General features: G+C 42.0%; 1 protein-coding gene across 2 annotated transcripts in view; it reads right to left on the reverse strand.

The window, feature by feature from the left end:
* The window catches only part of GRID2 (glutamate ionotropic receptor delta type subunit 2), a 724,654-nt gene that overhangs the window by 294,698 nt on the left and 402,298 nt on the right, over positions 1–27,658 (reverse strand). For both annotated transcript variants that reach the window (XM_068270973.1, XM_068270982.1), the window contains exon 8: positions 9,497–9,694. In XM_068270973.1, coding sequence (XP_068127074.1) covers positions 9,497–9,694 — 198 coding nt within the window. The remainder of the gene's footprint in view (positions 1–9,496; positions 9,695–27,658) is intronic.

Below are 27,658 nucleotides of genomic sequence, written 5' to 3' on the forward strand. Positions count from 1 at the left end.
TTTTCTCCCCAAAAAGTGGGGAGAAAAAGTTACTGCATCTTATAGTCCACATGTAACAATATACCTGTCCGGGCGGGCACTGTGTCAGCAGCAGCAGAGTTATCCAGCGGTGTTCCATTGCAGCATGGCAGCAGCTGCTGCAATGATCTGTATGCCGGTGTCCATTGTCCAGCTTGTCCCTCCCAGCGGCGGCAGTGCGATCAGCTGTACAACTCCCTGGGTGGCATAGCAGCAGCTGCTGCAATCCTCTGCAATGCCTGTTTGTATCTGCTGCCTTGTCCCCCGAGCGGCTCCAGTAGCAGCGTGATCAGTGTTAACTCCCCGGGAGGCATGGCAGTAGGTGCTAATAACATCGCTTATTCATACGCCTTTTCTGTCCCCTTATCAGCAGTGCGTCGGTGTAATCCGGGCACAGCAGGACATCTTCAGCCACTATACTGCCAGCATCCGACAGAGACCTCTGTACTGCTTCCTTATTGGTTCGCCACATGACCCTGGCGCACATGCAACACAGGTCATCAGAGGGCGCCAATAAGGAAGCAGTACAGAGGTCTCTGTCAGATGCTGGCAGTATAGTGGCTGAAGATGTCCCGCTGTGCCTGGATTACACTGATGCGCGGTTGATCCGGGGACAGAAAAGGCGCATGAATAAGCAATGTTATTAGCACCTACTGCCATGCCTCTCGGGGTGTTAACACGGATCACGCTGCTACTGGAGCCGCTCGGGAGACAAGGCAGCAGATACAAACCTGCATTGCAGATAATTGCAGTGGCTGCTGCTATGCCACCCAGGGATTTGTACAGCTGATCGCACTGCCACCGCTGGGAGGGACAAGCTGGACAATGGACACCGGCATACAGATCATTGCAGCAGCTGCTGCCATGCTGCAATGGAACACCGCCGGATAACTCTGCTGCAGCCTCACCAGGAACCTCATCATGATGGGTGAGCTCTCTTAATTGTATTGCTTAATTAGTGTAGCTAGGTTGGAGGCGGGGGGAGGTGACGGGTTTGTGTAGTGAAGTGTAGTATAGTTGTGTGGGGGGTACATCAGGGGTTAGTGAAGTGTAGTGTAGCTGGGGGTGAGGCATCAGTTAGTGTAGTTGGGGCAGATGTGGTTAGTGTAGCTGACCAGTATAACTTAGAAACATCTTAGGGGGAGGTTAAAAGTCTATAGGAGACTCCTGGACCATGGATGCACCTAGATTTAGTATTTTTTTATTCTTTCCTGGTTTTTTCCTTCTAAACCTAGGTGCGTCTTATAGTCCAGAGTGTCTTATAGTCCGAAAAATACGGTATATATATTACTAAAACAAAATATCCATATTGGATACAAATCCACTCAAACGTTGCTAAACTTATAGCAAAAAGTAACACATTTTTATTAGATACTTGACAGACACAACAATTAAAAACATAGCTATGGGGACACACAGAAGAAAATAGTGGAGGAAATGCAAATCTATGTAACATTTAATTCATCTTTATATAAACAATGCACTGTGGTACCCAATGTTGGGTAAATGGCCATGGTCACTGGTCTTTAAGCAAACTTGAAGTGAAAATAAACTGATAAGTTATATCGATAGTCTTGTACCTCTAGATTGTAAGTCTAGTTGGAAGGGCCTTCCTCCCCATGTGCTCTTCTCCACCACCATATGGAATCAGTGACTCATCTGCTATATTTATCCCTACATTGCAATCTCAGCACCATGTTAACCACTTCCCGACCGCCGTATGTACAATTGGCGGCCGGGAAGTGCACCCCGCAAGGACCGCCGTATTGACAATTGGCGGCGGTCCTTGTAGGGGCATGGGCGGAGCGATCGCGTCATCAGTGACGCGATCCTCCGCCTCCGCCTGGCGCCGCTCACCCGCCGCAACATCCCGCCGGCCATACGGAAGCACCGGCGGGATGTTAACCCCGCGATCGCCGCATACAAAGTGTATAATACACTTTGTAATGTTTACAAAGTGTATTATACAGGCTGCCTCCTGCCCTGGTGGTCCCAGTGTCCGAGGGACCACCAGGGCAGGCTGCAGCCACCCTAGTCTGCACCAAGCACACTGATTTCCCCCCCCCCTGCCCCAGATCGCCCACAGCACCCATCAGACCCCCCCCTGCCCACCCCCCAGACCCCTGTTTGCACCCAATCACCCCCCTAATCACCCATCAATCACTCCCTGTCACTATCTGTCAACGCTATTTTTTTTTTTATCCCCCACCCTGCTCCCTGCCCCCTCCTGATCACCCCCCACCCCTCAGATTCTCCCCAGACCCCCCCCCCCCCAGACCACCACCCCTGTTTACTGTATGCATCTATCCCCCTGATCACCTGTCAATCACCTGTCAATCACCTGTCAATCACCCGTCAATCACCCATCAATCACCCCCTGTCACTGCCACCCATCAGCCAGCCCCTAACCTGCCCCTTGCGGGCAATCTGATCACCCCCCCACACCAATAGATCGCCCGCAGATCCGACATCAGATCACCTCCCAAATCCATTGTTTACATCTATTCTCTCCTCTAAACACACACTAATTACCCATCAATCACCCATCAATCACCCCCTATCACCACCTGTCACTTTTACCTATCAGATCAGACCCTAATCTGCCCCTTGCGGGCACCCAATCACCCGCCCACACGCTCAGATTGCCCTCTGACCCCCCCTTATCAATTCACCAGTGCATTAATTACATCTGTTCTTCCCTGTAATAACCCACTGATCACCTGTCAATCACCTGCCAATCACCTATCACCCATCAATCACCCCCTGTCACCCCCTGTCACTGCCACCCATCAATCAGCCCCTAACCTGCCCCTTGCGGGCAATCTGATCACCCACCCACACCATTAGATCGCCCGCAAACCCGCCGTCAGATTACCTCCCAAATGTATTGTTTACATCTGTTATCTTCTCTAAACACCCACTAATTACCCATCAATCACCCATCAATCACCCCCTATCACCACCTGTCACTGTTACCTATCAGATCAGACCCTAATCTGCCCCTTGCAGGCACCCAATCACCCGCCCACACGCTCAGATTGCCCTCAGACCCCCCCCCCTTATCAATTCGCCAGTGCATTAATTACATCTGTCCTTCCCTGTAATAACCCACTGATCACCTGTCAATCACCTGCCAATCACCTATCACCCATCAATCACCCCGTCACTGCCACCCAACAATCAGCCCCTAACCTGCCCCTTGCGGGCAATCTGATCACCCACCCACACCAATAGATCGCCCGCAGATCCGACATCAGATCACCACCCAAGCGCAGCGTTTACATCTATTCTCTCCTCTAAACACCCACTAATTACCCATCAATCACCCCCTATCACCACCTGTCACTGTTACCCATCAGATCAGACCCTAATCTGCCCCTTGCGGGCACCCAATCGCCCGCCTACACGCTCAGATTGCCCTCAGACCCCCCCTTATCAATTCGCCAGTGCAATATTTACATCTGTTCTCCCCTGTAATAACCCACTGATTACCTGTCAATCACCTATCAATCACCCATCAATCACCCCCTGTCACTGCCACCCATCAATCACCCCCTGTCACTTCCACCCATCAATCACCCGCTGTCACTGCCACCCATCAATCAGCCCCTAACCTGCCCCTTGCGGGCAAACTGATCACCCACCCACACCAATAGATCGCCCGCAGATCCGACATCAGATCACCACCCAAGCGCAGTGTTTCCATCTATTCTCTACCCTAAACACCCACTAATTACCCATCAATCACCCCATGTCACTGCTACCTATCAGATTAGACCCCTATCTGCCCCTAGGGCACTCAATCACCCGCCCACACCCTCAGAATGCCCTCAGACCCCAGCCCTGATCACCTCGCCAGTGCATTGCTTGCATCTATTCCCCCCTCTAATCACACCTTGAGACACCCATCAATCACCTCCTGTCACCCCCTAGCACACCTACCCATCAGATCAGGCCCCAATTTGCCCCGTGTGGGCTCCTGATCACTCGGCCAATCCCTCAGATCCCCCTCAGACCCCCTTCCGATCACCTCCCCAGTGCATTGATTGCATCTATTTTCCCCTCTAACCACCCCCTGAGACACCCATCAATCACCTCCTGTCACCCCCCTAGCACTCCTATCCATCAGATCAGGCCCAATACAACCTGTCATCTAAAAAGCCACCCTGCTTATGACCGGTTCCACAAAATTCGCCCCCTCATAGACCACCTGTCATCAAAATTTGCAGATGCTTATACCCCTGAACAGTCATTTTGAGACATTTGGTTTCCAGACTACTCACGGTTTTGGGCCTGTAAAATGCCAGGGCGGTATAGGAACCCCACAAGTGACCCCATTTTAGAAAAAAAGACACCCCAAGGTATTCTGTTAGGTGTATGACGAGTTCATAGAAGATTTTATTTTTTGTCAAAAGTTAGCGGAAATTAATTTTTATTGGTTTTTTTTCACAAAGTGTCATTTTTCACTAACTTGTGACAAAAAATAAAATCTTCTATGAACTCGCCATACACCTAACGGAATACCTTGGGGTGTCTTCTTTCTAAAATGGGGTCACTTGTGGGGTTCCTATACTGCCCTGGCATTTTAGGGGCCCTAAACCGCGAGGAGTAGTCTAGAAAACAAATGCTTCAAAATGACCTGTGAATAGGACGTTGGGCCCCTTAGCGCACCTAGGCTGCAAAAAATTGTCACACATGTGGTACCGCTGTACTCAGGAAAAGTAGTATAATGTGTTTTGGGGTGTATTTTTACACATACCCATGCTGGATGGGAGAAATTTCTATGTAAATGGACAATTGTGTGTAAAAAAATCAAACAATTGTCATTTACAGAGATATTTCTCCCACTTAGCATGGGTATGTGTAAAAATACACCCCAAAACGCATTATACTACTTCTCCTGAGTACGGCGGTACCACATGTGTGACACTTTTTTACACCCTAAGTACGCTAAGGGGCCCAAAGTCCAATGAGTACCTTTAGGATTTCACAGGTCATTTTGCGACATTTGGTTTCAAGACTACTCCTCACGGTTTAGGGCCCCTAAAATGCCAGGGCAGTATAGGAACCCCACAAATGACCCCATTCTAGAAAGAAGACACCCAAAGGTATTCCGTACGGAGTATGGTGAGTTCATAGAAGATTTTATTTTTTGTCACAAGTTAGCGGAAAATGACACTTTGTGAAAAAAAACTATTAAAATCAATTTCCGCTAACTTGTGACAAAAAAATAAAAACTTCTATGAACTCACCATACTCCTAACGGAATACCTTGGGGTGTCTTCTTTCTAAAATGGGGTCATTAGTGGGGTTCCTATACTGCCCTGGCATTTTAGGGGCCCTAAACCGTGAGGAGTAGTCTTGAAACAAAAATGACCTGTGAAATCCTAAAGGTACTCATTGGACTTTGGGCCCCTTAGTGCAGTTAGGGTGCAAAAAAGTGCCACACATGTGGTATCGCCGTACTCGGGAGAAGTAGTATAATGTGTTTTGGGGTGTATTTTTACACATACCCATGCTGGGTGGGAGAAATACCTCTGTAAATGACAATCTTTTGATTTTTTTACACACAATTGTCCATTTACAGAGGTATTTCTCCCACCCAGCATGGGTATGTGTAAAAATACACCCCAAAACACATTGTACTACTTCTCCCGAGTACGGCGATACCACATGTGTGGCACTTTTTTGCACCCTAACTGCGCTAAAGGGCCCAAAGTCCAATGAGTACCTTTAGAATTTCACAGGTCATTTTGAGAAATTTCGTTTCAAGACTACTCCTCACGGTTTAGGGCCCCTAAAATGCCAGGGCAGTATAGGAACCCCACTAATGACCCCATTTTAGAAAGAAGACACCCCAAGGTATTCCGTTAGGAGTATGGTGAGTTCATAGAAGATTTTATTTTTTGTCAAAAGTTAGCGGAAAATGACACTTTGTGAAAAAACACAATTAAAATCAATTTCCGCTAACTTTTGACAAAAAAATAAAATCTTCTATGAACTCACTATACTCCTAACGGAATACCTTGGGGTGTCTTCTTTCTAAAATGGGTTCATTTGTGGGGTTCCTATACTGCCCTGGCATTTTAGGGGCCCTAAATCGTGAGGAGTAGTCTTGAAACGAAATTTCTCAAAATGACCTGTGAAATTCTAAAGGTACTCATTGGACTTTGGGCCCTTTAGCGCAGTTAGGGTGCAAAAAAGTGCCACACATGTGGTATCGCCGTACTCAGGAGAAGTAGTATAATGTGTTTTGTGGTGTATTTTTACACATACCCATGCTGAGTGGGAGAAAGATCTCTGTAAATGGACAATTGTGTGTAAAAAAAATTAACAAATTGTCATTTACAGAGATATTTCTCCCACCCAGCATGGGTATGTGTAAAAATACACCCCAAAACACATTATACTACTTCTCCTGAGTACGGCAATACCACATGTGTGGCACTTTTTTGCACCCTAACTGCGCTAAGGGGTCCAAAGTCCAATGAGCACCTTCAGGCTTTACAGGGGTGCTTACAATTTAGCACCCCCCAAAATGTCAGGACAGTAAACACACCCCACAAATGACCCCATTTTGGAAAGTAGACACTTCAAGGTATTCAGAGAGGAGCATGGTGAGTCCGTGGCAGATTTCATTTTTTTTTGTCGCAAGTTAGAAGAAATGGAAACTTTTTTTTTTTTTTTTTTTTTTTCACAAAGTGTCATTTTCCGCTTACTTGTGACAAAAAATAATATCTTCTATGAACTCACTATGCCTCTCAGTGAATACTTTGGGATGTCTTCTTTCCAAAATGGGGTCATTTGGGGGGTATTTATACTATCCTGGAATTCTAGCCCCTCATGAAACATGACAGAGGGTCAGAAAAGTCAGAGATGCTTGAAAATGGGAAAATTCACTTTTTGCACCATAGTTTGTAAACGCTATAACTTTTACCCAAACCAATAAATATACACTGAATGGGGTTTTTTTTATCAAAAACATGTTTGTCCACATTTTTCGCGCTGCATGTATACAGAAATTTTACTTTATTTGAAAACTGTCAGCACAGAAAGTTAAAAAAATCATTTTTTTGCCAAAATTCATGTCTTTTTTGCTGAATATAATAAAAAGTAAAAATCGCAGGAGCAATCAAATAGCACTAAAAGAAAGCTTTATTAGTGACAAGAAAAGGAGCCAAAATTCATTTAGGTGGTAGGTTGTATGAGCGAGCAATAAACCGTGAAAGCTGCAGTGGTCTGAATGGAAAAAAAGTGGCCGGTCCTTAAGGGGTAGAAAGCCCTAGGTCTTCAAGTGGTTAACATTATAATATTTTGTGTGCCATTATATAAAGTTGTAAAGTCCCTGTGTAACATTGTTTGATATGTAATAAGTTTGCGCTTTATAAATAAAGTTTAATAATAATAATCCTAAAAAGGTCTTTTCTGAAATGCCTTCATCTAATTTTGGATTTAAAAGTTAATAATGTCTCAGGTGAATGACCACAATTTTTTTTATGTTTTTCAGCTCCGACACAGACAAATATTGAAGGACTGAACTTTTGTATCTGCACTCTGAGATGACTTTCTCAGCCACACAAGAGTTTTATCAGGTCTAATTAGTTATCAGTGAGAATTATGCTACATTCCAACTTCTGTTAGACTGCAGAGAAACAGACATTTAGAGCCCTGGATATGTAACCCTTTCAATGAGAAACAATAAAAAAGGAACACAGGTTAGATCTAGGGAGGACATATACATATTTACACATTTATCCAGGACTAGTTCTAGACTTTTTGCTGCCTCAGGCAAACTTGTGAGGATGCGACCTCCCTTCTTTCCCAATTTGGAATGATCGCCCAGCACCCGACAATTTACTCTGCTTCATTTAATGTTCTCACATGACATGCTGCAGCTCAACACAATAGCATGCTGGCTGTCAGTAAGTCCGTGACAAACAAACTACTCACCCTCAGCTACTCCATTCCACCTCAGTCAGGACAGCAATGCTATCTCCTCCCTTCTGCTGTGCTAGCCAAATGAAACACTGCTGCTCTCCTGCCTCCTCACTCACTGTCAGACTCCTCACACAGCACAACAAGCTACTATTCCCCAATGGTGACCTCTTCACATATCTCTCCTCTCGCTTCTCCTCCTACTCTGACTGCTGTTAGTGTAAACACAGTATAAACCTGCTGCCCCTGTAATCTCTGCTGCCTGATGCAAATGTTTCACCTTGCCTCATGAGAGAACCGGTCCTGCATTTATTTCATCATACTACATTCACCTCACTTCTGGTACCTTCTGTGAAGGATGTGTGAAACTACATCAGAGAATTTATACAAAAGCTTTCCTAAACATACATGTAAATGTTAATTTGTGAAAGTAAGTGGGCAAAGTATGTTTAAATGGCACAGTTATCTGCAAGTCTTAAAGAGTGTAGCTCAGATGTAGCAGTTAAAAACTATATAGAACATCACCTCACAAGTAATTTTGCAACTCAGTTCAGTTTTATACTATCTTTTAACTCCTGAATGTAGTATGTATTTTTTAACAATTTTTCTAAACGTTTCTAAATGTTGGAAGCCATGGAGACTGTATAAAGCTTGTTGTAAAAGACACCAATAATTCTCATTTGTCTGTTTGTATCATTGATTTATAAGTCTCCACAAGGGAGAAGGTAACATTTGCATGGCATCAAACTGTTCTTTTTTTAAACTGTACAGTAATTACACATTTGTTTCACATGGATTATCAGATATCTTTATGATGTTGGGTTTGGAAAAAAACAGTTGGTGTGATCACTCTAATCTTGGAAGCAGAAATTGTGGGAGTGATACCAGACAGTTTTCTTTGCAGTGCATCACATGAGAGCTGTTACAGTACCCAGGTAAACACACAAATTATTACATCTTAATTTGCTTGAAATCTGCAGAGATGATATGATAAAGATTGTATTTACTTAGAGAAAGTGTAGCTATATTTTAACCACTTGCAGACAGTCATAGTTGAAATCTATGCCCTGTTTGTGGCCTCATTCCTGCCAGGGAGTTAATTTCAACTTCTGCATTTTTTCGGGGGAAAAAGTCTCTGGTCCTAAGGGGCCAGATGTACGAGGTAAGGAAGTGGATACCTGTAGTCCATCACCAGTATCAAGGGTATTAGTGCTTAGTACATCTTCCTGCCACTAATTCTCTTCTGTGTATGCCACTTTGTAATAATTAATATGAAGGTAATTGGGGGGGGGGGGGTAATATGGGGTAATAATAATTAATATGGGGTCGTTTTTTGGAAAGTTGCTCCAACAATTTTACAGCTGATCTGGCTAATTTATGTGATCTTTCAGGTCCAAGGATCCACTGATAGAGCAAATATCCACTTGCTTTCTCAGCAATTTTTCTAAATAGTATTGTTACAGTACAATAAAACACACACAGCTTTTGGCATCAAAGGTCCTTAAATGCACCCATTAAGTACATATTACTGATCACAACTTACCTTAAAAAGTAGTTCACCTATTAAACCATTCCATGTGCCATCTGACTGAGCACTTCCGTATTTATGGTCAGGTGCAACATATATTTCATATTTGAATCCCAAATAATTTGATAAGGCATCAAGGACATCAATTGAAAATCCTTGGTATCTCTTTGGCTTTCCCAAGACATTTTCTAATACCATCACAAAAGGTTCTTCCTGTGGACAAGAAAAAGAGCACTTATTAGTACTACTACTAATAATAATACAGTTAATGGGCACAAGTAAATTTAAATGGTAATAGACACAATAAATATATCTGTAATACAATAATTGTGCAATGTTTTGGAGACATGTATTCAGAAATGTTTTGTTGCTTCTAAAAGAGACGTCTGTGGCCTCTTGTTACAGAGTTTCGTGTGGGAAAATCTGTCTACCATGCTCCACTCTGTATAGAGGATGTTTTAACCCATTAACAGCTTCAAAGTAATGATCTTGTTTGAGCTGAGTGCACTGTTTTTTACCTCAGCAGGGATAACTTGTTGTGCTGTAAATTCTTGGAATGCTTTGATGTCTCTCTGCTAGCAGAAAATGTAGAAACTGAAAGCAGTCTTCTGTTATTGTCTCACACTGCCCCCTAGTGACAAGTGGCCATGAATACACATTTCAGCAGTACTAATTAGTAGCAAGGAAATGTAACAAATAAATAAAAAAAATGCTAAAATAAATTGGCCTGGAACGTTTGCAAGAATCTAAATAAATTGGCTGCTAAAGAGTTAAAAGAATCAGAAATACTGAGGTGCAATGTTACTTGTTTAGCTAAAAAAATGATAAGTTTTCTACCAATATACTTTTGAGGGTTGATTTACTAAAGTTGGTAAACAGGATAGAATATTAAATAATCTAAGTGACCTAACAAACCTGGACTAGATTATATAATAATCATCTGCTATTTAATGTGGCAAAAAACGTCCTTGCCTTAGCCATATCAAAATATAACATCAATTGGTGATAGATTAAGGTGCCCAGACACACATCGATTTTCCAATTAAATTCCCTGCAGATTCAGTTACTCTAGTCAAACTGGATGAGAATTGATTCCTTTGAATGTTTTGATCAATCAAATTTTGATTCATTTTGATTAAAAACTGATTGAAAGTATCAATTGGACAGGACAGAAAATCTAGGTCAATTGAGGGTGGAGCAAGTGTGCAGTAGATCCATGGCCCATAGCATTGCACCACATTGAACAGTGCAACACTGTGGTTTGAATGATGTTCAATAGATTCCCTGTTGGAATCTATTAAAATTATTGTGCTGTGTGGTAGAACTCAATTCCTTCTGACTCAAACCCTTTCAGAAAGGAAGCAATCATTTTGGAACATTAGGGGGAAAGCTGTATGTGTATGCCAGTTTTAATGAATTGCCGTGTTTAATACCGTAGTTACATACAAACATCTACAGCAGAATTTTATTTTTTATGTCCAAACCAGACAAGAGTTATTATAACAAAAGTTCTCATTGTAGTGTGCTGTGTGTTAATGACTGTAGTATCTTATCGTGAATCAGATTTCAGTAGAAATCTGTTGCGGTACCAGTTGCAGCACTGTTACCAGTAGCTTTTTACTGATTGATACAGTACAAAGCCATGAAGCTGTTAATCTTGAGTAGCTGCAATAGGGCAGCTGGCCATGACCATTCTGTATTTACTTTAAGTGCTATAAAGAAAATGACAACAGGTTACCAGCTATGCTGTGTGCCTGGTGTGGGTAAATCTCTCTGAATCACAGGGACAAATAAATAGATTTGCAGATTTATTGGCAAGCAGAATATTCTGAATATCTGTATTTCAACTCTGCATTTAGTTGTTTGTTGTTGGGTATATGGCATAAGTTTAAAAAAAAAGAAAAAAAAGAAATGACAAAAAAACAAGGCAAAATATTATTTCTATAATGGATTTCCATATTGATGCATTTGTAATGCTATTTCTACTGTACAGTTTTTCCCTCTGCTTTCTGCATTCAGATCCAACTTTGGGACATTATGAACTGGTGTTTTGTTCAATAATAATTTGACTATTAGATAATTGCTTCTCATGTTCCACATCTTGTATTCAACCAATTAGCAATATTAAAAATAATTGCAAGCTTGATTTACAGCTTTGTTTTTACAGCTGTCCATGTTAATTTAAGTCTTTAATTAAAACAAGAGAAAGATGTTTTCTGGTCATTCACCACAGGAAAAATGTATGAAGGGAATTATATATTATTGTTTAAAATTTTAAACCACTTAGTTTTTCCACGCAAGATCGTATTAACACTGCTACAAACTCATTTAATGCTTTCACTTTTTTATTGCAGTCAGTTTTCTGTAATTTCTATAAATGTTGCTATTTTTGTAGCATCACGCTGGAGAACATCAAAACATGTTTGCCACTCTGCAATCAATACAGTACATTGTGGTTCTAAAATCTGTAATTTTATTTAATCTCTTGCTTTTCATTTTCTTTAATTATGTTGTATAATCTATATATAACTCCATCTGTTTGCTATTAAATTTTTGCAAAATTGAATGTATTTTTCATTTAAAACATAGCTAAGTATCCAACATCACAGTTACTCATCTATGTACAATCATGCAGTAGGTGTAATTGGTTTCTGTCTTTAGCCAAGACGTATCTGCTTCGTGTTTTGTTTTCATGTTGGACACACACTGAAGAGTATGGTAGAGTGATCAATTCCATTTTTCATCTCAAATTAACAGACATGCATTTTTTTAATTTTTAGACAAGAAACAATAGAATTATCAGTAAAATTAATCACTTTAAATAAGGATGGTAAATGTTTTTTTTTTACGTTGGCCATATACTTGATGATTTAACTCATTGATATCTGGCAGTTTGGATCACTGAAATCAAATTTGCTAGAAATCGATACCAAAAAAATTATGCCCAGTCATTTTCTTTGGAAATCGATCAATTCAGTTAATTGAACAGAATGGAAAATTTTGCTTGATTGGCTTAATTAGCCATAAATACTTACCTTTGGATAAGCCCATGCCACTATCCTCAGAAATGTCTCATGCCATTATTCTAAGTATAGCAAGCCCCAGCAGAACATCTTTTAAAGTCTTTACAGGACTCCCCATTGGTCCTTTAACAGACCAATGTGAATCCTCCCTGAGAAAGAGGATTTAGGGAGTCTTGAAGGGACTTTATAAGATGCTTGCTAGAGCTTACTCTACTTAGTATACCAAGCCCTTACACTGCTGCCAGCACTTGTCACCTGTTCACACAAGCCATGCCCTATGCAAGCCCAGTACCCCCACTGTACTGCACACATAGTGCCTGCCCACCCCCACTGGCACACAGGGCAGGGCACCCACAGCACCCTGTCATGTAACACCCCTGGCCACCCCTGCATTGTGGCACTGCTACACAATATCTCCTGCTCAGGGGTACTTCAGTACACTTATACCCATTTCACCTGGGGAGAGGGTAGGCATCTGGGGCTCCCCTTGCTAAAGGAAACCCTCAGATGCCACCATGAACCCCTCAGGGCATGAATGCCCTTACCTCCTCCTGGGCACTGAGGCGGTGAAAAGCCCCTTGTCCATGAATTTCACTAGGGCTCTAGGGGAGAGGGGGAGGCTTGACCACCCCTCTTTTCCAGAGCCCCCATACCATGGACCATATGGTGCTGATATAGCTCTGGATACAGAGCCCCACCCAGTTCAGGCTACGCAATCTGGCTATCCTAGACTGCATCAGTGACAAGGGGTTACAGAGGCTTGGGGGAGGGTATCCCTTGCTGTCCATTTTCTTAAAATGTAGGAAATGTGTATACTGTGCTTGGAAATATATATATATATATATATATATATATATATATATATATATATATATATATATATATATATATACAGTATATATAGTACAGATCAAAAGTTTTGGACACACCTTCTCATTCAAAGAGTTTTCTTTATTTTCATGACTATGAACATTGTAGATTCACACTGAAGGCATCCAAACTGTGAATTAACACATGTGGAAGTATAGTACATAACCAAAACGTGTGAAACAACTGAAAATATGTCATATTCTAGGTTCTTCAAAAGTAGCCGCCTTTTGCTTTGATTACTGCTTTGCACACTCTTGGCAATCTCTTGATGAGCTTCAAGAGGTAGTCACCTGAAATGGTCTTTCCACAGTCTTGAAGGAGCTCCCAGAGATGCTTAGCACTTGTTGGCCCTTTTGCCTTCACTCTGCGGTCCAGCTCACCCCAAACCATCTCGATTGGGTTCAGGTCTGGTGACTGTGGAGGCCAGGTCATCTGGTGCAGCACCCCATCACTCTCCTTCCTGCTCAAATAGCCCAAACACAGCCTGAACCACTGCTAAACTGGTTATGTTGGAGGATGTTGCAGGTAGCAGAACAATCTCCACTGCATCTGTCACATGTGTTCAGTGTGAACCTGCTTTCATCTGTAAAAAGCACAGGGTGCCAGTGGCAAATCTTGGTGTGCTCTGGCAAATGGCTGTTAGCACAACCCCCACCTGTGGACATCGGGCCCTCATACCACCCTCATCAAGTCTGTTTCTGACCATTTGAGCAGACACATGCACATTTGTGGCCCACTTGAGGTAATTTTACATGGCTCTGGAAGTATTCCTCCTGTTCCTCCTTGCACAAAAGCGGAGGTAGCGGTCCTGCTGCTGAGTTGTTGCCCTCCTACATCCTCCTCCATGTCTCCTGAAGTACTGGCCTGTCTCCTGGTAGCTTCTCCATGCTCTGGACACTACGCTGACAGACACAGCAAACCTTCTTGCCGCAGCTCATATTGATGTGCCATCCTGGATGAGCTGCACTACCTGAGCCACTTGTGTGTGTTGTAGGCTCTGTCTCATGCTACAACTAGAGTGAAAGCACCATCAGCATTCAAACATGACCAAAAACCTCAGCCAGGAAGCATAGGAAGTGAAACGTTTTCTGTGGTCACCACCTGCAGAACCACTCCTTTATTGAGGATGTCTTGCTAATTGCCTATAATTTCCACCTGTTGTCTATTCCATTTGTACAACAGCATGTGAAATTGTTTGTCAGTCAGTGTTGCTACCTAAGTGGACAGTATGATTTCACAGAAGTGTGATTGACTTGGAGTTACATTTTGTTGTTTAAGTGTTCCCTATTTTTTGAGCAGTGTATATTACATACACAAATACACATCCCTGCTGAGTTTTCCATTATGAATTATGGTGCAGGTGTAAAAACATGAAGCAAACTGTGGTGGTAATCCTTGCTCAAAATGATCCTTTTAGCACTATTAGTCATATTATTCAATAAATACATAGCTCGTAACACATGCTAATTGGACCTATAAATTAACTTTACTGAAATCAGCAAGCAGTTGAAGAGGTGTGCATTTGCAATGGGGCTCCTGGTTTGCATAATTATTGTTCTTCACAACTTGTGGGAGGTTTGCTTAATTATCTCTACTTTGTACAGCATGCCAAAACATGAAAAACTAGGTTGCAATTAAAAAAAATAAATTTGTTTAACTAATTAAAGCATTACAAAACAATGGCTTATTTACATAATGCAAGGAGTATAGCAGCTGGCCAGTTGAGATTCTTCAAGAAAGAAATGCAACCCATGATTACTAAAACAAAAGCTAAGTATCCTACTTTAATTAAGATGTAAAGGAAGGAAGGTCCGCACCAATGTCTCCAAAATCGTTAAAATCGTTATATTTATTGAGGACGTATCCAGATAAGCAGAAAACACTTGACTAACATGTTTCGGACGCCAAGTCCTTAATCATAGTCATTTTTCAGCTTTCTCAGTGAGGTTTAAAAAGGGGAGGGGGGGGGGGGATGGAACAGTGAGAGGCGGGGCATGGCCCAACCCACCAGGCAAAGGGAGGAGAATGCCTAATGTATTCCGTCTCTCACTAATAAAAGTTGCCATCCCCGAACCTAACAAAACAAAATTAAAAACCATACACAAAGATAAAAAAGGAGCAAAAAATAATCCATCACAACAAAGGAGAACAATAGCAGGCCTGGCATGTGGATGTGTACATAGGACTATGCAAAATGTACAGAGGGCATCTGTCGCTGCACACAATATTTCGAAAATTAGACATAAATATATACAAGATATGGATTGATAAACTAAGCATATAATAACATAAAAATCGTCAACCTGTAACCAAAGCCAGATCCCACCTGGCGTTTAAACCCTGTGGCGATCTGGTTCCAAGGCGAAAGATCCAGAGTGCCTCCCTTTTTCTAATCATTGCATGTAGGTCTCCTCCTCTCCTGGGCAGGAAAACCTTTTCGATGCCCTGGAAGGAAAAGCCAGACATATTACCACCATGTACAGTGCGAAAGTGCCTAGCGACATTAGAAATATTCTGGGTCTGCCAATTAGCTCCCAAAAAATGTTCAGAAATTCTGGCCCTGAGCGATCTGGTGGTGCAGCCCACATATTGAAGTGAACAAATAGAACATGTAACTAAATAGATCACATTTTTTGAGCTGCAGTTAATAAAGTGCTTAACAGTAGATCTAAATCCATTATGCAGGGATTCTATATACTTGGTCCCTACATGCAGCTCACAGTAATTACAGGACGGGATTGCACATTTGTATGAACCCTTAACCGAAAGCCAAGTGGTAGACTCGGCTCGAGAATTATACATGCTAGGGGACAGAAGGCTGCCCAGTGTGGGAGCCCGCCTACTGACAAAACTGACGCCATCCCGAAGAAAAGGCCGCAATTCATCATCACCTTCCAGGATAGGTAAGTATTTATTTATAATATGTTTCACTTCCTGGAATTCAGAACTATAGGTGGTCACGAATGCAGGCCTCCTATCGGGAACCCGGTCAGTGGCGTTTGATCTAATTAACTGAGTTCTTGACATGGATGCTGCTCGCTGTCTGCCCCTCTGAATAGTCCACCTGGGGTACCCTCTTTCCAAAAGACGCTTCTCAACCGCTGCAAACTCACGTCTCGCAGCAGCCTCGTCCGAGCAATTCCTGCGGGCCCGAATGAATTCGCCCACCGGAATTGCCCGGACGGTATGCGCGGGATGACAGCTGGTAGCCCGCAATGTAGAATTCCCAGAACAGCAAGACCTGAACACACGTCCTGAATCCTCAAAAAACTCCACGCACAGGCCTTCTTACTACAGGCGGACAAAACCCATCCACACGAAAGGGAAAAGAGGAGGAGGACACGGAGGGCAGGCCTGAAACACCGAGCCAGAGGTAAAACCCCTTATTGTCAGGATTCCATACCTGTTAATGTTGTTAACTTGTCCAGTCACACCTTTTCAGAATCTGAATTGACTCTTTTATCCAAGGGTTTATCTTTCTCTCCCACTTTTCATTTTGACGTATTTAACACTCTAATAGACGTCAATAACTTTATCAGATCAGTTTTGCTCAAAAAACATTTTAGATCTGACGGGGAATGTTGTCAGAGTGGCAGTCGACTTAAGGCGGAGTTACCTGATATAGGGAACTTTCAGGACACATGCGCCCGATGGACTCTTGATTCTTTGATGTCCGATGGCGATTGTCTTATCACCCTAGATGACGTCCAGCCTGTTAGAGTTAGAAATCCGGATTTTTATCCGTTGACTGCCAGAACATCCCCTGTAGAGATCTTTCAAGAATTAGTGGAAAAGGAACTGGTCAAGTTGACCGACGTTACCTCCACCCAACATAAATCCAATCTAACCAGGGCCGAATCCATAGCTTTAAGGAATTTGCGGGATAACACTGATGTTGTTATACGGAGTGCTGACAAGGGGGGGGCAGTGGTCATTCTAGATGCCATAGATTACAGGGCTGAAGCATTGAGGCAGGTTGAAGACCCACAGACCTACACCAGGTTGCCAGGGAATCCGACACAGGACTACCAGAAACAGCTCTTCAGTCTCCTTAGTTATGGCGAGAGTCTAGGGGTTTTGGACCACAAACTTGCTGCCTATTTAGGGGTAGTCTCTCCTGTGGTCCCAGTATTTCACCATCTTCCCAAAATACACAAGGAGGGCGCTCCCCCGCAGGGCAGACCCATTGTTGCGGGTATCGGCTCTCTGGGGGAGCGCCTCAGTGATTGGGTGGATTCCATGCTGCAGCCTCTGGTTAGGAGGTTGCCCGGATACCTCAAGGATTCCAAACATCTTTTGGCTAGCATGGAGGGTTTCAAATGGGAGGCTGGCTACAGTTGGCTCACTATTGATGTTAGAGCCTTATACTCATGCATCCCGCACCACCTGGCACTTACTGCCCTTCAGTATCATCTTGCTAGGTACTCGGGTTACTCTTCTGACCTCCGTGTTTTCATCTGTGCAGCTACTGAATATCTCCTGACCCGCAACTATTTTATGTTCGATGGCGTCTTCTACCTGCAGAGGTGTGGAGCCTCCATGGGGGCCAAGTTCTCGCCCTCATTAGCAAACCTCTACATGGGCTGGTGGGAGGAGTTCCACATCTTTGGGGGTGGGGGGCGCCATCTGGAGCGGGTTGCGTGGTACGGGAGATTCATAGATGATATCCTGGTGGTCTGGAGGGGTGACCCGAGCCTGGTGGAATCTTTCATGGTTTGTCTTAACGACAATCGGTGCAACTTACAGTTCACCCATGTATGGCATTCCACCTCCATTGATTACCTAGATTTGACCTTGGAGGGGGACTTGGGCTTGGGGACTGTTCATACGAAAACATTTAGAAAACCCTGTGCTGGGAATTCTACATTGCGGGCTACCAGCTGTCATCCCGCGCATACCGTCCGGGCAATTCCGGTGGGCGAATTCATTCGGGCCCGCAGGAATTGCTCGGACGAGGCTGCTGCGAGACGTGAGTTTGCAGCGGTTGAGAAGCGTCTTTTGGAAAGAGGGTACCCCAGGTGGACTATTCAGAGGGGCAGACAGCGAGCAGCATCCATGTCAAGAACTCAGTTAATTAGATCAAACGCCACTGACCGGGTTCCCGATAGGAGGCCTGCATTCGTGACCACCTATAGTTCTGAATTCCAGGAAGTGAAACATATTATAAATAAATACTTACCTATCCTGGAAGGTGATGATGAATTGCGGCCTTTTCTTCGGGATGGCGTCAGTTTTGTCAGTAGGCGGGCTCCCACACTGGGCAGCCTTCTGTCCCCTAGCATGTATAATTCTCGAGCCGAGTCTACCACTTGGCTTTCGGTTAAGGGTTCATACAAATGTGCAATCCCGTCCTGTAATTACTGTGAGCTGCATGTAGGGACCAAGTATATAGAATCCCTGCATAATGGATTTAGATCTACTGTTAAGCACTTTATTAACTGCAGCTCAAAAAATGTGATCTATTTAGTTACATGTTCTATTTGTTCACTTCAATATGTGGGCTGCACCACCAGATCGCTCAGGGCCAGAATTTCTGAACATTTTTTGGGAGCTAATTGGCAGACCCAGAATATTTCTAATGTCGCTAGGCACTTTCGCACTGTACATGGTGGTAATATGTCTGGCTTTTCCTTCCAGGGCATCGAAAAGGTTTTCCTGCCCAGGAGAGGAGGAGACCTACATGCAATGATTAGAAAAAGGGAGGCACTCTGGATCTTTCGCCTTGGAACCAGATCGCCACAGGGTTTAAACGCCAGGTGGGATCTGGCTTTGGTTACAGGTTGACGATTTTTATGTTATTATATGCTTAGTTTATCAATCCATATCTTGTATATATTTATGTCTAATTTTCGAAATATTGTGTGCAGCGACAGATGCCCTCTGTACATTTTGCATAGTCCTATGTACACATCCACATGCCAGGCCTGCTATTGTTCTCCTTTGTTGTGATGGATTATTTTTTGCTCCTTTTTTATCTTTGTGTATGGTTTTTAATTTTGTTTTGTTAGGTTCGGGGATGGCAACTTTTATTAGTGAGAGACGGAATACATTAGGCATTCTCCTCCCTTTGCCTGGTGGGTTGGGCCATGCCCCGCCTCTCACTGTTCCATCCCCCCCCCCCTCCCCTTTTTAAACCTCACTGAGAAAGCTGAAAAATGACTATGATTAAGGACTTGGCGTCCGAAACATGTTAGTCAAGTGTTTTCTGCTTATCTGGATACGTCCTCAATAAATATAACGATTTTAACGATTTTGGAGACATTGGTGCGGACCTTCCTTCCTTTACATCTTGACTACCTGGGCCTGGCTGCCTGTGTTCCTGCACTGTCTGCCACGGTACAATAGAGCGGTATCCCCTGCTTGCTTCCTATTCTACTTTAATTAACATGGATCTTCAATTGAAAATGCCTTTCCTTTATTTGCATTTGACAGGAATATAAATAATAACAGAGTACAAACAACATGTGTGTAGGCCATATGGGAGCTATATGTGTGAACTTTGTGAAATAGTAGACTGGTACTTGGAGACAAAGCTAAGCAAGAATGTGTTACATTTTCTGCATATACCAATTAGGTAATCTGGTAACACATCTATACTTGGCATTAGTGAGAATGGATGAGTCTCATATCATTTGTTTTATCATTCTCCTTAACAAAATACAAAAACAAAAATAATAACGCATTGAAGCTTGGCAATGTAAGATAAACAAGTAAAGTTAAACAACAAACCACCGAAAATTAACTTGTACTCAAGTAATAGAAATTACTAATATTATTAAAAAAAGTACTTAGTGGATATCATCTGTGAAAAGTGCATGTATTAAAGTAAAGTAAAAGTAAATTTAGCTTAACGGTTCATTTTAGTAAGAGAAGCCACCCATCACACTAAGGACCATGTCAAGGCTTTAAAATGGCAGTAATGGGGCCAAGGTCAAATTTCCAGTGAAAAATGACGCATTACCAAAGCATCGGTTTAAACTTCTGATGATGTGGACATAAGTTTTCTGATCATTTATGTTTTCATTTTCTTTTACTTTTTTCATTGTTCAGGCTCATGACAGCTGTACTTTACACATGTGCTTTACAAAAAATATTGTAGACTTCTTTTTTTATAATGCCTTAGGGGGGCATGGTGATCTTTTGCTTCTGTACAATATGATTGCCTTCTTTAGAGTTGCAGGGAGTGATGCATTTGCCTAACAATTTTACAGGCTTAGACTGCCATTTTTAAAATAAAGATGCCAGCCACTTTGGGAATTTAGTGAAACTAGCATTCACCTACACACTGGATAAATAAAATACACTAGACATAATCAGGATACAAACTGTGTATCAAGATTTAGATAAATAGCCTATATTTAACTGAAGTGTAATTTTATAGTAATGAGAACACAGTAGAATTCAAAGCTGGGCAATAAACCTCTAGTAACCTCTTCACCAATATCAGAAATAGATGCAGGATTTCAATCCAGGCATTGATTCTGACAAAGGGGTGTACTGTATGTGATATTCAAAGAAATAAATAATAAAAAAACAGTGGAATGAGGAGACGGAGAGATTAGCAGGAAGGGATCCAGAGCCTTGTCTTCTTAGGTGATTATCTAAATCTTTATTTGTAGGTTGTTTCCGATGTGCTTTAGTAACATTGGTGTTGATGGTTTCACACAAAAACAACTGTATAAATCTTAACTCCTAATAGCTGACCTTTTTTCACATTACACGTGTGTAGTTGTGCGCAGCCTCGGCGTACTAATCGATGGGAAATTGAGTTTCATAAACCAAATTTCTTCTGTAGTTAAATCCTCCTACTTTCATCTGAAGAACATTGCAAAGATTAAACAATTGATTCCCCCAGAGGATCTTCCAACCCTAGTCCACGCCTTCATCACATCACGGCTGGACTACTGCAATGCCCTTTATGCTGGCCTCCCTAAAAAGGACCTGCGTCGCCTGCAATTAGTGCAGAATGCTGCTGCCAGATTGCTAACAAACCAGCCTCGCCACTGTCACATTACACCAATCCTTCGCTCACTGCACTGGCTACCAGTAGAATGGAGAATACTCTTCAAGATTGGACTGCTGACATTCAAATCCCTGCACAATCTGGGCCCTGGATACATGAAGGACTTTCTGAAGCTGCACCACACCTCTCACAGCCTCAGATCAGCAAGTTCTATAAACTTGGTCACTCCCAGAGTGCACCTCAAAAAATCTGGAGATAGAGCCTTCTGTCATGCTGCTCCTACTCCTTGGAACTCCCTGCCACACCCAGTAAAGGCAGCACTATCCCTGGAGCTATTCAAATCCAGACTGAAAAGCCACCTGTTTAGCCTGGCATTTCCAGACTTATAAAATTCTTCCTCAGTACCACGATGGTCGGAGCCATGCTTATGCGCTTTGAGTCCCATGGGAGAAAAGCGCTTTACAAATGTTATTTGTTGTTGTTGTTGTTGTTGTAGTTCTGCAGAATTATACTTCTGTAACTAGTTAAAGGACACCTGAAGTGAGAAGAATATGGAGGCTGCCATATGTATTTCCTTTTAAAAAATACCAGTTGCCTGGCAGGCAGCCCTGCTGGTCTATTTGGCTTCAGTAGTGTCTGAATTACACAAGAAACAAGCAAACAGCTAATCTTGTCAGATCTGACAATAAGGTCAGAAATACCTGATCTTCATGATTGTTCAGGGTCTGTTCAGGGTCTGGCTAAAAGCATTAGAGGCAGAGGGTCTGCAGGACAGCCAGGCAACTAGCATTGTTTAAAAGGAAATTAATATGGATGCTGTTATATACCTCTTGCTTCAGACGTTCTTTAATGTATGAGATAATGAATTAATTAGATGCACAAATCTTTGTTCAATGACTTAAATACACTTTTTACTCAATACATACAGTTTTGTATGTTGTAAGAGACTTTGCCAGACTGTTGTAAATAACTTCTAAATTATATTGGACTGTATTAGAAAAAGCAATTTCGGTGTCCATATGCACTTACTGGGCAGAAATGTTGCATTATGGGAGTACTTTCATTTTCACAGCGAGCTTAATCATTGGAAATGCCTTCTATTTAAATTGAGAGAAAGCAAAAGCAAAAATATTTGTAATTTTAAAATGCTTGCAATATTTTCTTAAAAAGGAAGCCAAGTACAGGGCAGATGAATACATTTTAATCCTGATAGTGACAGGGTAATTATTAATAAAATGTCAAAAGACAATTATAGGCTTTTGGATTTACTGTATGATTTCTTTCCCTTTATTCATCAAATATTTGTCACCAAAGGACAACTTGTGTACTCTCCTAAAACTTGTTTTCCACTCTTCATTTACATGAATGTATGTGTCCTTGCCTGGCCCACTACATAACGTGTTATTAGATTTCTATACAGATTGTCCACAGCACAAAGTGGAAATTGCATCTTCTGTCAACCTTAGCTGTTCATTGTGTAACACGATCCAGGTAAATTTATATGTAACTGCTAATTCATTCTTCAAGGACACTGAAACAGAAAGGCAGTACGTTACACTCTGTGCATCAATCCTTTCCTAACTTAGGCCCGGTTCACACTTGCGGTGGCCCTCCGGAATCGCCGTGCCGGAGCCGCACCGCCTGCAGAACGGACGGAACGGACGCACGGCATAGCAATTAAAGCCTATGCGTCCGTTCACATGGGTCCGTTCTGCAGAACCGGAGCCGGACCGGATCCGGGCCGGATCCGGACTCCGGCCTCCGTTCCAACATGTGCTATTTTTTCATCCGGCCCCTCCGGCAGCCGTATCCGGGGCGGAGCCGGACTGCACCATCCGGCCAATACAAACAAATGGGAACCGGAGGCCGCACAACACACTGGCTGAGAAATCCGGATCTTCTACCCCACTTCCTATGCGGATTTTTGCGGCGATATTGGCTGGGGACACATGGGCAAGCATTTTGGAGTGGAGCAGCACGAGCTGGAGGTGTTGGCAGGATGTTGGCAGCATGTCGGAGGTGGAGGTGAGTGCTAAACAGCAGAGGGCCTGATTCCACAGGTCCCCCTTCTGCTGACCTCCCAGACCCCAACATTTTTTTTTTTTTTTACGTATATTTTGCCAAACGGATCCGGATCGCATCCTGATTACCACCTGATGCAACCTGACCGGATCCGGATCGGATCCGGATCAGAACCGTACGGTTCCGATCCGGATCCGGTCCGGATCCGGTCAGGTCATCCGGTCCGTTTGGCAAACAACCGCTAATGTGAACCGGGCCTAAGCTATATCTGACCAATTTTGCCCTCTACTGCTTCTCCTTTCTTCAGTCTGGTAACACACAAAAACCCTCTGAGTTTAATTGTTGTTTGTATGCTAACTGAAAAGATTTTCTCTCGGTACATATAAGGACTCTTTCCAATAAAAACAGCAATAAAAACACCTTTTGTTTTGTAACATTGGAGCTAACTGGGATCATTTTTAGATTAGTGTGGGTTATCGACTCCTGTGATAACACATCAGCTTAAGGTGCTTTCATTTTTAATTCTATTTTGTTTAATTTTTTTTCCATTTTTTTAAATATTTCATTACTGATCACCATGGCAGCTGGTATTGCCGGCAAGGGTGAGGCTTGTCCACATGACCAGTATTGGCCCATGTGTTTTTTTTTTTAAATTTTAACTTGGGGAAAATATGCAAATGAGGGGCATAAATGATGCTCCCTTTGCAAAAAACACTTTGTCCATGTCAAGAGTAGGGGTCTCATTTCCATCTACCCCATAGGTCAGGCTGAACTCATGCAAGAGCAAAGCATGTGAAAACTTTCCCTATTAAGAGAAACTTTACATGTTGCCAAGAAACTCATTTTTTTTCATTATTTCTTTTAATAGTATTTCAATATATTGGTCATACAATCCTAACATTATGAGGGTGAGCTTTTCCTCTCAATGTATGGTAAGAGTCCATTTAATGGGGATATCACTCCCATAATGACCTCCCCTGGCCAAGGCATAGAAATATATTGGGCTTTACCAGGTTAGCTTTAGAGGAAAAAAACCCTACTATACTTTTCAAATTCCCGCAATAATACCCCTTCTGGGAGCAGCTAATTTATGATGCAAACCCATCAATTTTTACCCCTCCTATTGACATCCTTGATTTTAACCACTTCCCTACCACAGGTGTTTTCCTCTTCAGGAACAGAGCAATTTTCACATCACGCTCCTCCCATTCATTATACTACTTATCACACTGAAATGATCTATATATTACAAACTAGGCTTTCTTTGGGCAGTATATTTTGCAAAAAGTAATTTTATTTTATTTTATATGCATTTTACAGGGAAGAATAAGAAAAAACTTCAAAAATGCAACATTTCTCAGCTTTCAGCCATTGTAGTTTAAAAATAAAATGTGCTATTGTAGATAAAACAAACACATTTTATTTATTTCCCTAGTACAATGTATGGCGATAATATTTTATTTGAAAATTAAGGTTTATTTTTTTTCCGTTTTGTGTTTTTCTTTATACAATACAATAATTACAAGTCTTTATTTAAAAAAGCAACAGTAATATACCCTCATGACAAACAAATTAAACAAGTCCCTAAGATAACTATTTATGTAGTTTAAAAAAAATATGTAATGTGTTTTATTTTGGTAACTATGGTGTAGGGGTGGAAGGGGTTAAAAATAATAAATATCTATTACATTTTTGAATGTAAAAGTGTAGTATGGTGTATTTAGGTGTATTTAACTTTTTGGCCACAAGATGGCACTACACTTAGTTCTGTCTGCTGTTAACAGCAGACAGGAACTTGTGTGTGTGGGTAACAGTTTGCTTTCAGTTTTGAATGAGAGTTGCATCTCACTGTCGCAAGCTGTAATTCATCACAGGCACAGTAATTGGTTTTAGGAACAGCTGATTCTCAACCCCCAATCATGGAAGAACAGGGATGCAGCAATGGCGAATGGAAATGGTGTGGAGATAGCAATTGGCGGTGGTAAGTAAACAGTGCGTATATATACGCCTCTGATCTGCAAGTGAAGTACACAGGGCCATAATAAAAAGGTAAAAATTTATATAGATATATATATCCTACTAATATAATAAATGGGAAAGTTCAGATGTTTGGATGTTTGGATGTTTGTTACTCGATCACGCAAAAAAGGCTGAACGGATTTGAATGAAATTTGGCACACACATAGTACATTACCTGTAATAAAGTATAGGATACTTTTTATTCCCATAACCAGAAAGAGACAAATACAAATTTCACTGGAAAATGTAAACTGCAGACATTCTTACACTGTTACACTGGAGGTGTGTTTAGCTTTTAAGGGTAACAATGGTTAATTTGCATATATTCAGCAGTGATGCACTTGGAGACATCTCAAGCTCACTCCAACCTGAATTATCGCAAATTCTTTCTGTGTTAAGAAAGCAAACTTTTGTTTTTCTTACACTGTTAATGGTAGGGTTCTCAAACTTTGCACAGTTGGTCAATTTTCAAGGGGAATATTTCTGCCATTCTTGCACTGTTAATGGCACAAGCCTCAAACCTGGTACAGTTGATCATTGCGTGACTGGGGTTTAAATTTATATAAAGGGGTGGAGCCCCAAACAGCCAATCTGATTTGTTTCATTTTAATGCAGGTTATTGATGCCAAAGACCACAAAGCTCACAAACTTGGTCATTGAGTAATTGTGTGTTAGGGTTAGAGTTAGGAAAAGTGGGCACAGCCAACACCAGCCAAATACATAATCAGGCAATGCCGAGTCATCAGTAGGCGGAGACAAATACTGAGAAAATGTAAACTGCAGCAATTCTTACACTATTAATGGTAGGGTTCTCAAACTTTGCACAGTTGGTCACTGGGTGACTGAGATTAATATTCAGAATAATATTGAGATTAATATTCAGAAAAGTGGGTGGAGCCTACAAAAGCCAATCAAAATCCACCTATTAATCTTTAAGGGGAAAATTTAATTGATGCCATTCTTGCACTGTTAATCACCTGTACCTGGTACAGTTGGCCATTGGGTGATTGGGGTTTAAATTCAGAAAAGGGGTGGGGACACAGCCAATCAGATTTATTTTATTTCAATGCAAATTATTGATGCCAAAGACCGCAAAGCTCACAAACTTGGTCATTAAGTAATTTTGTGTTAGGGTTAGAAAAAGGGTGTTAGGGTTAGAAAAAGTGGGTGGAGCCAACACCAGCCAAATACATACCTGGGCAATGCCAAGTCATCAGTGGGCGGAGACAAACACAAATTTCACTGGGAAAATGTAAACTGCAGCCATTCTTACACTATTAATTGTAGGGTTCTAAAACTTTGCACAGTTGGTCACTGGGTGACTGGGATTAATATTCAGAAAAGTGGGTGGAGCCTACAAAAACCAATCACAATTCACCTATTTTCAAGGCAAATATTTAATTGCTGCCATTTTTGCACTGTTACGGGCACAAGCCTCAAACCTGGTACAGTTGATCATGGGGTGACTGGGGTTAAATATTTAGAAAAGGGGTGGGGCCACAAACAGCGAATCAGATGTGTTTCATTTCAATGAAAATTATTCATGCCAAAGACCACAAATCTCACAAACTTGGTCATTGACTATTGGCAATTGTGTGTTAGGGTTAGAAAAAGTGGCCACAGCCAACAGCAGCCAAATACATACCCGGGAAACATACACATTTCACTGCTAGAATGTAAACTGAAATTTGGCACACACATAGTACATTACCTGGAATAAAGTATAGGATACTTTTTATTCCCATAACCAAAAAGGGGCGGAGACAAATACAAATTTCACTGGAAAATGTAAACTGCAGCCATTCTTACACTGTTACACTGGAGGTGTGTTTAGCTTCTAAGGGCACAATGGTTAATTTGCATATATTCAGCAGTGATGCCCTGGGAGACAGCTTAAGCTCACTCCAACCTGAATTATCGCAAATTCTTTCTGTTTTAAGAAAGCAAACTTTTGTTTTTCTTAACACCTTAGTAAGGGTGCTTTTAGGACCATTGTAGTCCCTTACACACTCCAATGAGTTCTGGGTCACCATGAGCTTGCTGGTTAGTCTGTGCCTCTCGGTGTTACAAGCCCTACTGCATAGAGCCAAATTAATCCATGCCATGCACTGATGAGGATCAAACAATCCAAAACAGTCTGTATGCATGTTGGATTATTATGGTTCTGTACAAATTAACAAAATGACACATCATTGCATTCCAGCAGTTCTGGTGGTGTGTTTAGCTTTTAAGGGTAACAATGGTTAATTTGCATATATTCAAAAGTGATGCACTGGGCGA

This window comes from Hyperolius riggenbachi, chromosome 1 (genome assembly GCF_040937935.1).
Source record: "Hyperolius riggenbachi isolate aHypRig1 chromosome 1, aHypRig1.pri, whole genome shotgun sequence".
Classification (NCBI taxonomy): Eukaryota; Metazoa; Chordata; class Amphibia; order Anura; family Hyperoliidae; genus Hyperolius; species Hyperolius riggenbachi.